We start from the raw sequence: 13,025 nt of genomic DNA on the forward strand, positions 1-13,025 counted from the left end.
CAGTCGACGCACAGGGTTTTCCTTCGTCGAAGCTCGTTCACGCGCAGGCAGTGAAAATTAAATGCTAGGAGTCGGTGCTGTATTTGCTCGAATATTTCGAATATTATTAGTGCTGGAGCGATGAGTCGATTCGTGAAATTGTGCACTTTTTAAAATGCTTAATAGATGTGTTAAGGAATGACACATTTTTTGCGAACTTTTCCATTCAAATGTCGATCTATTTTGCTGAATATTTGTGTGCAAACTGCAAAATATGAACGGAATAGAATTTTGTTTTTTACATTTCAAAAGATGTTATTATAATTGAAATTGTTTAGCATTTTTTGCAATACGAAGGCCTGCGACGTGAACTGAACAAGTAGGATATTTTTGTAATATTTTGGATGACGAAGTACGAAGCTTCATATGGAATGGTGAACAATTACCAAACTGCTTCGAATACTAAACATACTAAAAATACTCGATACTTAAAAATAAAAGTGTTAAATGTCTGGAAAGATATGGTTGCTCTGAAAGAAGCTAATTGTAACGTGATATTGGCAGAAAATTGAGAAATGTTTAAATATAATAAATAATATAATAAATTATATAATAAATATATAATATAATATATTATATATATATTATATATTTATAATTAATATATTATTTTTATTTATAATATATAATATAATATAATAATATAATAAATATAATAAATATATAATAAATTACATATAATAAACTATTTGACATTTTAAATTGTTGCAATCTTTAACAAAAGCCTAGTTGAATAAAACCACTGATAATTTGTAACCATTGCAAATGAACTATCGAGTTCTACTATCACTTAATTGAGACAATATCGCGAAAATATCCTGCTGGTTTAATCATCGACATCTAAGGCCTCCATATTGCAAAAAGCTGCACAAATAAAAATGTGAATAACTCTTTTCAAAAGTCAAAAAGTCAAAATTGTATTTCATTCGTATTTCGCAGCTGCGTATACACTTCGCAGGCATAAATATTTAACGAAACAGGCTGACATTCGAGAGGGAAAATTAATGCGAAAAAATGTGTCATTGTTTGATAATTTTTTTTTTAAACAAGTTAAAACGCAGCTGCATTCTCGATTAAAAAATACACAAATATACAATTATAACCAGCCTCTAACAATTCTCGAGAAATTCGAGCAAATTTGCTTCCGTCCTTCAATTTCGGGGGGGGGGGGGGTGTTTTCACCCCATCGACGCGCGAACGACAGAGCCGACAAGAGAAATATCTGTCGAACTATTTTCCTAAGAACTAACTTTCCCGAAAGTTTCGTCGGAATCTATGCGCATCAACTTCGGCGTGTTCCCTTGTTAGTATCGTCCGTCTTCGAGACTCTCAAAAGTCAGATGAAAAAGTTCAGGGGAGGCGAGAACGGGGAGACGATTGAAAAAGGAGAGAAATGTTTACTGGACGGTCAACTGTCTTTATTCTTCACAGCACACCAGCTATAATACTAAACATGTTCCGACTCTCGGCGGTCTTCGTTACAATTTATACCGACGTTCTTCGTTACAACGGCTGGCGGCACGCGTGCGTTGAAACGACGACAATTAATTATTAAATTAATTTAACGCGTTAAGAGCCGAAACGTCAACTCGAAAAATTTACACGATGTCGAAGTCGTTTAATTAATGACACCGAAACTAGAGAGCGAAAATTTAAGAAGTATTGCTTCGGTTATTTTGTATTCGACAAATCTTAGTAATATTCGATTCGATATATTATAATAATATATTACAGTAAAAATGAATTAAAAAAATCTAGTTAAAAATTAGCGTCGCTCATACGCGACACTGCAACGTATTCAAATGCATTGCGTCCGTTTCAGCATTTATTAATGCTAAATTGTTATATTAATATAATTAATAATATTATATAATATTATATTATTATGTTATATTAATAATATTATACTATCATATTATATTATATTAATATTATATTATTATATTATATTAATAATATTATATTATTGTATTATATTATAATATTATACTATTATATTAATAATATTATATTAATGCTAAATATCGACTAATTTAGTCGACAAAAAAATACACGCACTCTAAATGTATTTCTCTGTTGTCTAACGTTCGTTATTTCAACGCTCGCGTGCCTACAGGCCTATAATAAGTTCGACGAAATTCGCAAGTACCTTATTGTCGTAGGAGCATTAATGAGAATAGTCGATCAGATGATGTTACAGCGACGAGACGGTCTACTCGACGAGGATCGTGGCTGACCACATGGTACGAACCGGAGGGAATAGTATCAAATTACTCTGGTGTTGACGGATCGATTACAAAACTGTTTTCTTTTTTCTAATACTAACGTTCGGATGGTCTCCGAAGGTATAACTACACTATATTCTTTTTTAGTCACTTTTCACCATGGTGAACTTCACTGCACGAAATAGTTTTCTCTCACGCTAATTCTGCGACCGCAATTCAGACGAATTATTATATTATTTATAATAGTATTTGTTTCACATTGGTTTTATTTTTTAAAACTGTAATTATTTATTGATTATGTTATTATCTGTGTAATGAAAAAAACACCGTAAGCGTTACTATTATTATTATTATTATTTTTTAGATTTTTTGAAACAGCGACCCTAATTAGAAAATAATAGATTGACATTTTCGATGGATTTTTTACTTATGTGCATAGGTATAGTATGTGATATTGAATAGTCCCATATTCGGAGAAACAATGTGAAAATCTAGAAATTCAATAGAAAATGATCGAGTGTAAACAATGAATTTTAAAGGTTTCCACCCTTTAGTTGCGGACAATGGCCGCTCAAAAATAATGTCGAATATATTAACAATAATATATTAATTATTAACAAATCTAAAGATTTGTGTAGAGGCACTTTTACATTAATAATGTCCCGTAAATTGTTTCTTACTAATTGTTCGGACGTTTCATGACGCTTGTCGTAACAAACATAACAAATCATAGCGTCATTTATATATATATGAAGAGGAAACAGATTTTGAAAAACTTGTCGAAAAGTTACTAAAAAAGAATGCAATCCAATCATCATAATGATTTCTCAGAATCATGTTATTCAAGTCAAAAATCACTGTATCGAATAAATGTTTTATTCTTTCACTTCGTTGACTTTTGAATAAACAAAATTTCATATATCTTACTTGATAAATATATAAGGTTAATTATACCCTAAAATAAACGGAAGGCACAGCAATTGGTCACCCCACAGTAACCGACTCCATTACTCTACCCATCTTTACAGCTGCACTGAAAGATGCAATAATAAAAAGCTCGCAAGCTTTCAAGATAGATCTTTCGCTTGTAAAGCCTATAAAAAAATCTATTTGCTATATCACTTAAGTACGTTAGGCGCTTACACGATTCCGTTATTGTCCCCATTTTGTTTCTGCTGTACCGGGTGTCGCTAAAAAAGATACCGGGTGCCTCATAAAAAAGCAAGCACGAAAAAAAGAAATATAGAACAACTTTCTTTCGTTTTGATCTTAGTTTTCTAGAAAATCGTGTTTGAAAATTCGCTTTGTGCAGGCCGTTTCGAAATTATATTTCACGACCATCGCTACGGGCTTTTCTCGAAAACTAAGTCTCAAATAAAAAGAAGTTATTTTATATTTCTTCCACGGGTTTTTTTACGAGGAATCACCCGGTGCCCGCTTGTAGACACCGTTCAGAGACACCGTGTATGAAATATGTGTACATTAAGTGTTCTATCTCGATCGTACCCACTCACTGACTTCCAATAGTCATCTTGGAAATGTATGGAACTAAGTACAGCACTTTAGAAATGCGCTAAATTCTCTCTAATTGACGCTCGGATTGCACACAAAAGTGGACAATTTAGGAAAAGGGGATGCGATTATCGGATCCTTGCGGCTCGTTTCTATAGTTACCGATTGTCAACAACTATAAAAAAAGAAGAAACGAGTCGCAAGGCTGTAATAAATATATATAAATAATCGAATAAAATCGTCCATTTTTCTGCACTATCTGAGCGTCAATTAGGGAGAATTTACTGCAGAATGATGAAAGTAACTCGCTTAATAGAGGTATTCTACTTAAAAACAGCAGTATAGTTAATCGAGATTGCCGCCAAGTAAGTACTAATTCCTTATTCAAATGAAAAAGAAATAATTTCATTTCGATATGGATCGTATTTAAGTCACGTATACTTCGACATATACCACATATACTCCACGTACACCCTAATCTATAAAAAAAGCACTACACTCTAAACTAAATACACCCTCTATAAAAGGATAAGCCGCGTTCATTCTCGTTTCAACGACTTCCGATTGTAAAATAAAATTCTTTATGTAACCTAATTCGTGATTATTTATAAAAGGAGTCCTGCTCACCGATTCCGTGAATTTCCGGCCTCAGGAATCGGCGCAGCGAATTCCCCGCGATTGTCGCTCGGCCTGCGAACAACGACGGACAATTTGGAGCGAGGAGACACGACTGTTCGCGTCGGCGATCGTCGACAACGACGAAGAAACGAGCCGCGAGGCTCGAACAGTCGCGTCTGCTCTTTCTAAATTATCCATTATTATTTTGTTTACAAGCCGAGAGACAATTATTGGAGAGAATTTAACCGTGCGCTCTCTCGCGTTACAAATTATTTGTGAACCCTCTTGAAGTGAGACGTCAGCACCTGCTTGTGCCGGAACTTCCTGCCGCACATGGAGCACGTGTACCTCGGCTCCACCCCGCATTCGTACTTCAAATGCTTGATCAGGGAGTCCCGCCATCGGTACTGTCTTCCGCAGTTCTTGCAGGTGGCCAGCTGCCGGTTGCCGCCGCACTCTTCCCGCACGTGACGATGATACGAGGATTTCCAGATGTAGCTCTTGCCGCATATCTTGCACTGGTACACGTTGTAGCTGGTCACCGTGCCTTGTCCCGCGGCGAGTTGCCACCCTGAAACCGTGGTTACATCGTCAGTCGTGCAACGAGCGATAACGTCTACCTACCGTTTATCGTACGGGGGCCTCTGAAACGAGAGCCGAATTCGTTTGGCATCTATACGGAGCCCAGCTACGTTCTATACCATTCGATACATTCGCGTAAATTGTCCCTAATTCGCGCTCAAATTCCACACAAATATCTGGACAATTTGTCCATATATAACGTAAGGCTAATATACAGGCTGTCCCAAAAATGTATTGTTATACGGTAATGACGGGTTCCTTGGATCATTTGAAGCAACTTTTTCCTTTGCGGAAATGTTCTCCGAGGCATCGTTAACGAGTTATCAGCGAAAATGTGGCGAGCTCGGCCGACGCCCCGCCCTCGCGACCACTGCCGCCGCATTGGCCGCGAGGGCGGAGCGCCGGCCGCGCTCGCTCTTCGATTGGTCTGGCGTTTTTCGTTAATAACTCATGAACGAAGCCTCGGAGACAATTTTCGTAAAGGAAAAAGTTGCTTCGAATGACCCGGGGAACCCGCCACTTTCGATATTTAAGGCTGTCGAGTGACCGTGTCCCCTCCCGAATCGTCCATCACTGCGCACAATCCGAGCGCGAATTACGGAGAATTCCTAAACAAATCTCCTCGGAGATTCGTCGCCGTTTCGATAAAAAAAAAGACGCGTAGAAACGCATTCACACCAACTGGTTCGACATTAACCTCTCGCCGTGCTCCGACGAGATTTTCAATAATAACTTGTTAACACAAGCGAACGTGACAACGATGCACCGCGAAACTAGCTTCTCTCGGTCTGTTCCCGCTTCCGTTCGACCGAGGCGCGCTCCATCTGGAGGGGGATCGCGGTACTAACGTGCTAGCGGCGGCGGTAGTGGCGGCGGTGGTGGTGGGGGGAAGCGGTGGTTGCGAAAGGAGGTTGTAAAACTAACCGTAGAAAATCGGGCATTTATTCTGTATTGCGTACAAGAAACAGTCGTCGTCTAGGCGATCGCGTCGATGGAAACGAAGAGAGGAATAGTGTTCGTCCGCGCGCGTCCGTTGCGAGAAACTAAAAGCGCGCGCGAGACGTCGCCCGGGCCAGTGAATACTCGTGAGTCACGCCAAGTCGAAGCGAGGTTACGAGCGTCCGTGTCATATGATGTATCTGTGAACCGTCAACACGTGCCGCTGGTAATTCGACCGTTGCTTGAACGCCTTCGGGCAGTAACGACACTCGTACTGCGGAATTTTCCCGCACTCCTCCCGGAGGTGTCGATTCAGCGCGCTTCTGCTCCTGTAGGAGCGATGGCACTGGTTGCAGGGATACGGCTTTCGGACGTCCGGGCCGTCATGGGACAGGCTACGCGGATACCTGGACTGACCTGGAATCAGAATCGGAATCACGGTTAGTTCGTGGGGGAACGGTGGCGCCAGTTCCTCGTGAATCGACGACTTCGCGCGGATCTTCGCTAACGAAATAATAACCATCGGAGCGTTTCTTCACGGCATCAAAGCATAGGAGCAAACATCGTATGTAATTCTTTCTTTATCTCTCTGTCTCTCTCCTCTCTCTCTCTCTTTCTCTCTCGAACAATAGTTACGGAAATTAAAAAATCGCGCGAACGTTGCAATCAAAATAGAAAGAAAATATACAAGGTGGTTCCATTTGTCGTGCGCGGTCGAACGTCTTCGCTGTTTTTGGCGGCGCGAGAAATATGCGTCGAACGCGTTCAAAGCCGGGTGTTAATTTAATTACTTTAATTAATTAATTTAATTACGTGCTTCTTTTCGCGTGGTTCCGTCTCCCTCCGAGCTTTTCATCGTCGTTTTTTTTTCACGCGTCAGCATGCATCTTGATTACGAGGCAGCATTGCGGCGAGACGAATTCGATAAACTGTCGATAATTTGACCTTCGATGAGAGAAATCCCGCTCGTTTCGTTCGCCAGTTCGATTTCCCGATAGATATTCAAAAATCGAGGTTATAATGAAGCGTCTAGCACACACGAGAAACGCGAAGAAAACGTCGCAAAGTTTGACAATCCGTGCCCGAAAATGTTTCCATATCGTCGTCGGACAACGTTTTGAACGTTTATCGTCGAATAAATTATTACTGATAGTAAACAATGATTACAACTGAATGTTTGTTCATTTTTTGAAACTCGCCTTCGAACAAGCGCGATCGCGAGACGCTCGTTGCGATTGAACTCGCCCGGCGGTGCGCGCGCATTGCTGCGTCGTGAACAAAATGGCTGCCGACGCGTGAACATTGTGACGGCGAACGTTGGGAAGGAAACGATTTCGAGATCTCTGTTCGAGCACAGTTCCAGCGCATCTGGCGAAAGCAACGTGGACATTCGAACGCGTCGGTACAACGGAGACACCCGGTGCATATAAAAATCGCGATCGTAGAGAGGGTTGTTCGATTCTCCGTGGAGGGGGAGTGCAAGAGCCGGCGAAGAACACGGAAGCGCTGCGGTGATTAAAACTTAAAAAACAAATCGATTAAAATTAGCAGAATAAAGAAACGTTCGACAGAAGTGCAGAGGGCAAACTTTGAAAATATGCTGAATCGAGAGCGCGGCCAACGTATCTTCCGTGCGGGTAGGATCTTCGTCGGTCGGCAGGATCTTCCGTGTGTTCGTGGGGGGAGGCGGGTAGGTGGACGGCGGCCATCTTGAGAGAAGCGCGGAGAAGCCTGGTGCCGGAAAGTTGAAGGTTATGTCAGGTTAGACACACGCTGCGTTATTACCCTTGCAGTTACAATTTTTATTATTACGCGTACTTTCGATAGTTATAATGAAATTATAATAAAACCTACGTATTACGCGTTTGCGAAACTATAGTTACGTGAATAACCAAAAGGCCTCGGCGAACATTTTCATTTTTACCATTTCCTGAATAACAATTAGTCAACGTATCACAGAATCGTCGCTTACAGAATGAAATTTCTTAAACCAATAATCATATTAATAATTAGTACATCTCGATTTTAACCTGTTTACCTCTCTCTCTCTCTCCCTCCCTTCCCTCCCCCCTAACCCCGCCCCACGATTAAAACTCGTTTACTTCTCGTTTCGTTTCGTTTCGTTTTTCTTTTTTTTTCGATAAATCGCCATGCAAATATCACAATGAAAATATGGTTTTCAGTCGCGCTCGCGAATCACCGCGCGGTAAAACCGTCCCGCGCGCTTCTTTCCTTTTTCTTTTGTTCTTTTTTCTCATTTTTCTCTTTCTTTCTCTTTTTTTCCTAGCTCGTTCCAGAGTACGAATCCCGCCGGTGGCGCACACACGCGACAAGAACGAATAGAAATTCTTCCCAAAGACAAGGACACAAAAGGTGGGAGAGGCACATTTTATCCAAAAGAGCTGCTGATCCGTGAGAAAGTTCCGCGAGCGTTTGCCAAGCCTTATTCTCCTTTCGATCGCATAATCGTTTAACTATCTAGCTAAGGTGTGAGAGGAACGTCGATAAAAAGTATAGTTATAATTGGACTCGGCGCGTAAATGAGAACGGTGGCTAAATACGGCACGAAGCTGCACGTGCTTGCGTAAAGAAAGCGAGAAAGTGCAATTAGGGGTTGATTCACGCTGCCCGTCAGGCGACTCGCGCTCGTCGCGGCGCAACCTTGATCGACGAGGTCGATCGATCGACTTTCTTCTTTTTTTTATCATCTTCTTGTACTCGCCGTTAAAAGTACGCCGCGCGTTAATTAATATTAATGTAATATTAACAATGTAATGTTAATAATTAAATACACGTATGTATTAGAACAGAGAACCTCGTTCCAGTCCACTGTAAAATCCCTGCTCGAAGATCGGCAAAGCAATTTCTCCTCTCGTTCGCTTTTTCATCATTATCACGTCACGATTTCGTCAACGAAGGCCTGCCGATTTCGTTGACACCCCCCATTTTCAACGAGGAAGCGACGAGGGATGAAATTTGTCCTAATCGACGCTCGGCTTGGACACAAAAGCGGACGATATTCGCGCCGAAAAATTCAACGATGTTTCCTGAATTTTTAACGCTCGATTACTCGAACCTTGCACCTCGTTCTCGCCTCAATCAGCGACAGTTAAACGCGCGAGAAATCTTCCGAAATTGTCCATTTCCGCGCGCAACCCCCGAGCGTCGATTCACCGCAGTTCCTGGGGATCGAGTAAAAATTGCGCGCCGACAAATGCTCCGCAAACGGATCTCTCCCGGCGACGAATCAGCCGGAAAGAACCGAAATTCCCACGCGATCGTCCGAGTCGAACAACGGCTACGCCAATGCGAACCCTCGCGTACCATGGCCGCGCTTGAACCGTACGTTCTACGCGTTATAAAAATGTATAAGTAAATCGTCCGTACGGAATCTACTGTAGGTACACGTGACTATTGTACAACTTAGAAAATAATACGGTTGCTTGTGGGTAAAACGTGAACCCGGAAAACCCCATGAGAACCCATTCGAGGGTCGCTCGAGCAGCGCGCGAGGGTCGACGCGGCGCCTAAGGCAGAGAGAACGCCTAACGGAGAACGTGAATCGGTCTTTTAAGTCGCGTAAGATTCTTCTCGAGAAGGTGCTTCAAAGACACGCTGTGAACGGTGTATCTTCGGACGACGAGGACGACGGCGCCGGTAATCTTCGTGGTCGTTTGCCGCGGCTTCTGGGCCGCCGTTTACGGATCATGAAGGAAGGCGCGCCTGTGCATGGTCGAGTTGTGCCGCTGGAAGTTAGCCTTCTGTTTGAATCCCTTGTCGCAGATGCTGCAGATGTATTGGGGCGGTTTGCCGCACTCGACGTGGAGGTGCCGCTTCAGGCTGCCCTTGGTCTTGTAGGATTTGCCGCACTTGTGGCACGGGAACGGCTTCGACAAGAAATCTTGACCCCGAAACAACGTATACCTGTTCCTCGACCAACTACCTGAAACTTAGAGGACGAAACAGCTCGATTACTAAAACAAGTGTGGGCCCAGGGTCGCGCGTTACCGACGCTTATCCATAGAACGGATCTTCAATGATGCTCCGCCGTTCGGACCGACACGTGATCCAAGCCGTCGCGAGGACGAGCGACGCGACTAGGAGCCGCGCGGGCTTCAGCAACGACGAGGATCACTCGCGTGTGTTTACCAACCCATCGGGCGCTCTGTGCGCGGCGGGGCTCCGTTAACCCGTTCTCTCGACCGCTTCAAGGTCGACTCGAGAGTTCGTTCGCCGGGCCTCGCGGCATCCTATGGCCCATCGCGGCCCAACGCGTGGAAGAGAAGCGTATCGGAGGCTGCGCCGACTGGAATAGACGCTCTAAATACAGAGTGTCCCAAAAATGTCTCGCAATACGAAAGTAGGATTCCTGAGGTGATTTGAAGCAACTTTGTCCTCAGCGAAAATGCGATCCGCGGCTTCGTTTACGAGTTATCAACGAATGAACGGGGACCAATCGAAGCGCGAGCGCGGCCGGCGCAGCGTCGGTGTCCGCGAGGGCGTGGCGCCAGCCGCGCGCGACGTCTAATTGTCCAGCTATTTCCATCGATAACTCGTAAACGAAGCCTCGGAGAACATTTTCGCAAAGGAAAAAGTTGCTTCAAATCACCTCAGGAATCTCCCATTACCGGATTGCGAAACAAGTATATAAGAAGCCGATAAGAAGAACCGAAGGCGGCCGGGTTGAACGGAGCTGCTCCGCGGCGCACAGAGCGGCGCGCGCGCGAGCAATGCTTTTCTACAGAGAAGAGGCTGGGAGTGTGAACAATCTCCGCGAAGGAATGCCCGGGAGAATGAGAGAGTAATAACGATTCGAGGGGGAGGATGATTGCAGCCTTGTGTGCGAAGAGGTGCTTTCGGTTGAGATCTTCAGTGATGGCGCCCGGGGCGGATCTTCGGGTGGCGAGCGGGTGAAAATGAAATAACGAAACGTCGCGGACAGAGATCTGCGAGTTACTTCCGATAGTTTATTTCCAAGAAAAGCGAGCGTCTCTTCTCTCACTCACTCTCTCACTCACTCTCTCTCTCTCTCTCTCTCTCTCTCTCTCTCTCTCTCTCTCTCTCCGAGAGGCTCGCGAAGCTTCTACGTCCGCCTCGTCGAGCGGGCAACGAGCGAACCGCTTCGCGAGCCTTTCTCGATTACAAGTCGCGGTCGGAGATCTTCGTGGCCGACGTTCTTCAGATCTTGAAGCCGTGGACGTTCGCGCTGTGCCGTTGGAAGTTCGACTTCTGCTTGAAGCCTTTCTTGCACACGTAGCAAATGTACTGGGGGCTCTTGCCGCACTCGTCCCGCATGTGCCGCCGCAGAGTGTCCTTCCGCGTGTACGAACGGTCGCAGCTGTGGCAAGGATACGGCTTGCGGCGGTGGTCGCCGCGTTTCCCGGCCCTCCTCTTGCTTTCTGTAAACAGAAAGAAGAACGGTACCCGAAGGCGGCCACTCAGGTGCCATTGCGCGTCGAGTTCGGTCGCGAATTGTTTGCGTCGAAGTGCCGCAAGGAAGGTGCGCTAGCTAACGCGACGCGGGTCGTAGACCTTCGACGTCTCTTCGAGCGAACACAGAGCCTTCGAGCTTGCAATTCGAGCTCGCAGTTCCTGCGGGAGAGAAACCCGTGGCGCACAGAGTTCGTCGAGAGGATCATTTCGATAATTTTGCCGGCGCCAAAAATTTTCGAAATATCGTCCACCGATGGCCGACGATTTTTCGACGATTTTTCGACACAGCCGAAGAAACCGAGGCAAAAGCCGGCTCGCCAGGGTTTGACCCTCGTCGCAGGACCTTCGAGGGTTAGTGCGAAGAGTCTTTATACACGAGAACGTTCGAGCGAGAGCCGGAGACGAGGCGCGACAGAACGATTCTCGTCTTACCTGCCGTTCCCGGTCGCGCTTCCCACGGAAGAACACCTTCGAATCGGTCCTGAAACCAACAGAAAAACGAGACAAAAGAGAGACGAACAAGAAAGAAAGAGAAAGAGAGAGAGAGCTGCTTGCGACAACACAAGTGAAAGAGAACGGTAACAGATTCGAAGACAATTTATTGCGAGAGATGACGAGCTTCGTCGCTGTACAAGAAATCCGTCGAATCTTAAAAATTAGAGCAGTCACACACGTCGCGGACGTGTTCTCAACGTTTCGGGCAATCTTCCCGGTGCGATTCATCGATCGTTCTCCGCACTCTGTACCTTCTCGTGGCGAGAATAGAACGGAAACTCGCCGCGCGTTCGGCGACGAGGCAAACGGAACCGTGCGGCGATCCGTTTCCTGAATGCGAGTTCTCCTGTTTCGATCCGAATTCACTGAGTCACTTTTCCGCAGGTGATCCAGGCTCGCTAGACTTCCTTGGCAGTCCGTTTCAAGAACTATGTGCAGCATCTGGTCGCTTGTTCCACGAACGTGTTGCTCGGAGGTCGAGGGCGACGCATAAATGCGAGAACACGAAGAACACGAAGAAGACTGTGCCACGCGGAGACTTCAAGAATATCCTTGCGATTGTTCCGACGATTATCCAGGCCCACGGAGAGTTCTTCCAGCGGGAGCGCAGCTCTGTCTTCAGCATCCGAGTGCGATAAAAAGCTCGAGCGCGACGCAGCGAGAAGGTTTCTGCTCGGCAGAATCGCGAGAAGAGCTTCTCTCCGAGCGATCGGATCGTTTATTTAATACTCGTCGGATCTACTGGCAGTAGGCCCGGACGTCCTCTCAGATCATTTGGTGCATGTAGGTCAGGTGATAGGTCAGATGGTGCTTCCGTTTGAACCTGCGGCCGCACACGGTACAGCCGAACTTCCGCTCCGTGCCGCACGCGTAACGCATGTGCTTGTACAGAGAGTCGCGTCTGGTGTACTGTTTGCTGCAGTTGCTGCAGCCGTAGGTCTTCTTCAGCGGCTGCAACGACGGCCAACCTGAAAACGGAGACGGACGTTCATTAGAAACAGGGGACGCGCCGTTCGGTGCCGCACGGGATTCTGGAACCGGAGAACATAGAACGAAGGAAACGTGCCGAGAGGAGAGAGAAAGAAAGAAAGAAATAAAGAAAAATAGAGAGAGAGAGAGAGAGAGAGAGAGAGAGAGAGATAGCTACGAACTGAAGAGCGGTCGGTGGTTGCTGAAAACGCG

General features: G+C 45.1%; 2 protein-coding genes across 2 annotated transcripts; both read right to left on the reverse strand.

Moving 5' to 3' along the window:
- Nucleotides 1-1,435: 1,435 nt before the first annotated feature.
- LOC117224679 (uncharacterized) lies at nt 1,436-6,821 on the reverse strand. The gene is made up of 4 exons (XM_076526997.1): nt 6,812-6,821; nt 6,137-6,332; nt 5,901-6,058; nt 1,436-4,965 (listed from the first exon to the last, which is right to left on the reverse strand). The coding sequence occupies exons 1-4, from the start codon at nt 6,819-6,821 to the stop codon at nt 4,664-4,666; spliced, it is 666 nt and encodes a 221-aa protein (XP_076383112.1). The 3' UTR covers nt 1,436-4,663.
- Nucleotides 6,822-7,693: 872 nt separating this feature from the next.
- On the reverse strand, nt 7,694-10,072 carry LOC143260683 (longitudinals lacking protein, isoforms A/B/D/L-like). The gene is made up of 2 exons (XM_076526998.1): nt 10,069-10,072; nt 7,694-9,864 (listed from the first exon to the last, which is right to left on the reverse strand). The coding sequence occupies exons 1-2, from the start codon at nt 10,070-10,072 to the stop codon at nt 9,614-9,616; spliced, it is 255 nt and encodes an 84-aa protein (XP_076383113.1). The 3' UTR covers nt 7,694-9,613.
- Between the last annotated feature and the right edge of the window lie 2,953 nt (nt 10,073-13,025).

Source organism: Megalopta genalis, chromosome 16 (genome assembly GCF_051020955.1).
Source record: "Megalopta genalis isolate 19385.01 chromosome 16, iyMegGena1_principal, whole genome shotgun sequence".
Lineage (NCBI taxonomy): Eukaryota > Metazoa > Arthropoda > Insecta > Hymenoptera > Halictidae > Megalopta > Megalopta genalis.

Excerpts from the sequence above, each read along its gene's own strand:
- LOC117224679 (XM_076526997.1), bottom strand. Across the intron at positions 6,059-6,136 it reads CAACGGTCGAATTACCAGCG|TATTCACTGGCCCGGGCGAC; the intron begins GCACGTGTTGAC and ends GTGACTCACGAG. Across the intron at positions 4,966-5,900 it reads TAAATGCCCGATTTTCTACG|GGTGGCAACTCGCCGCGGGA; the intron begins GTTAGTTTTACA and ends CCACGGTTTCAG.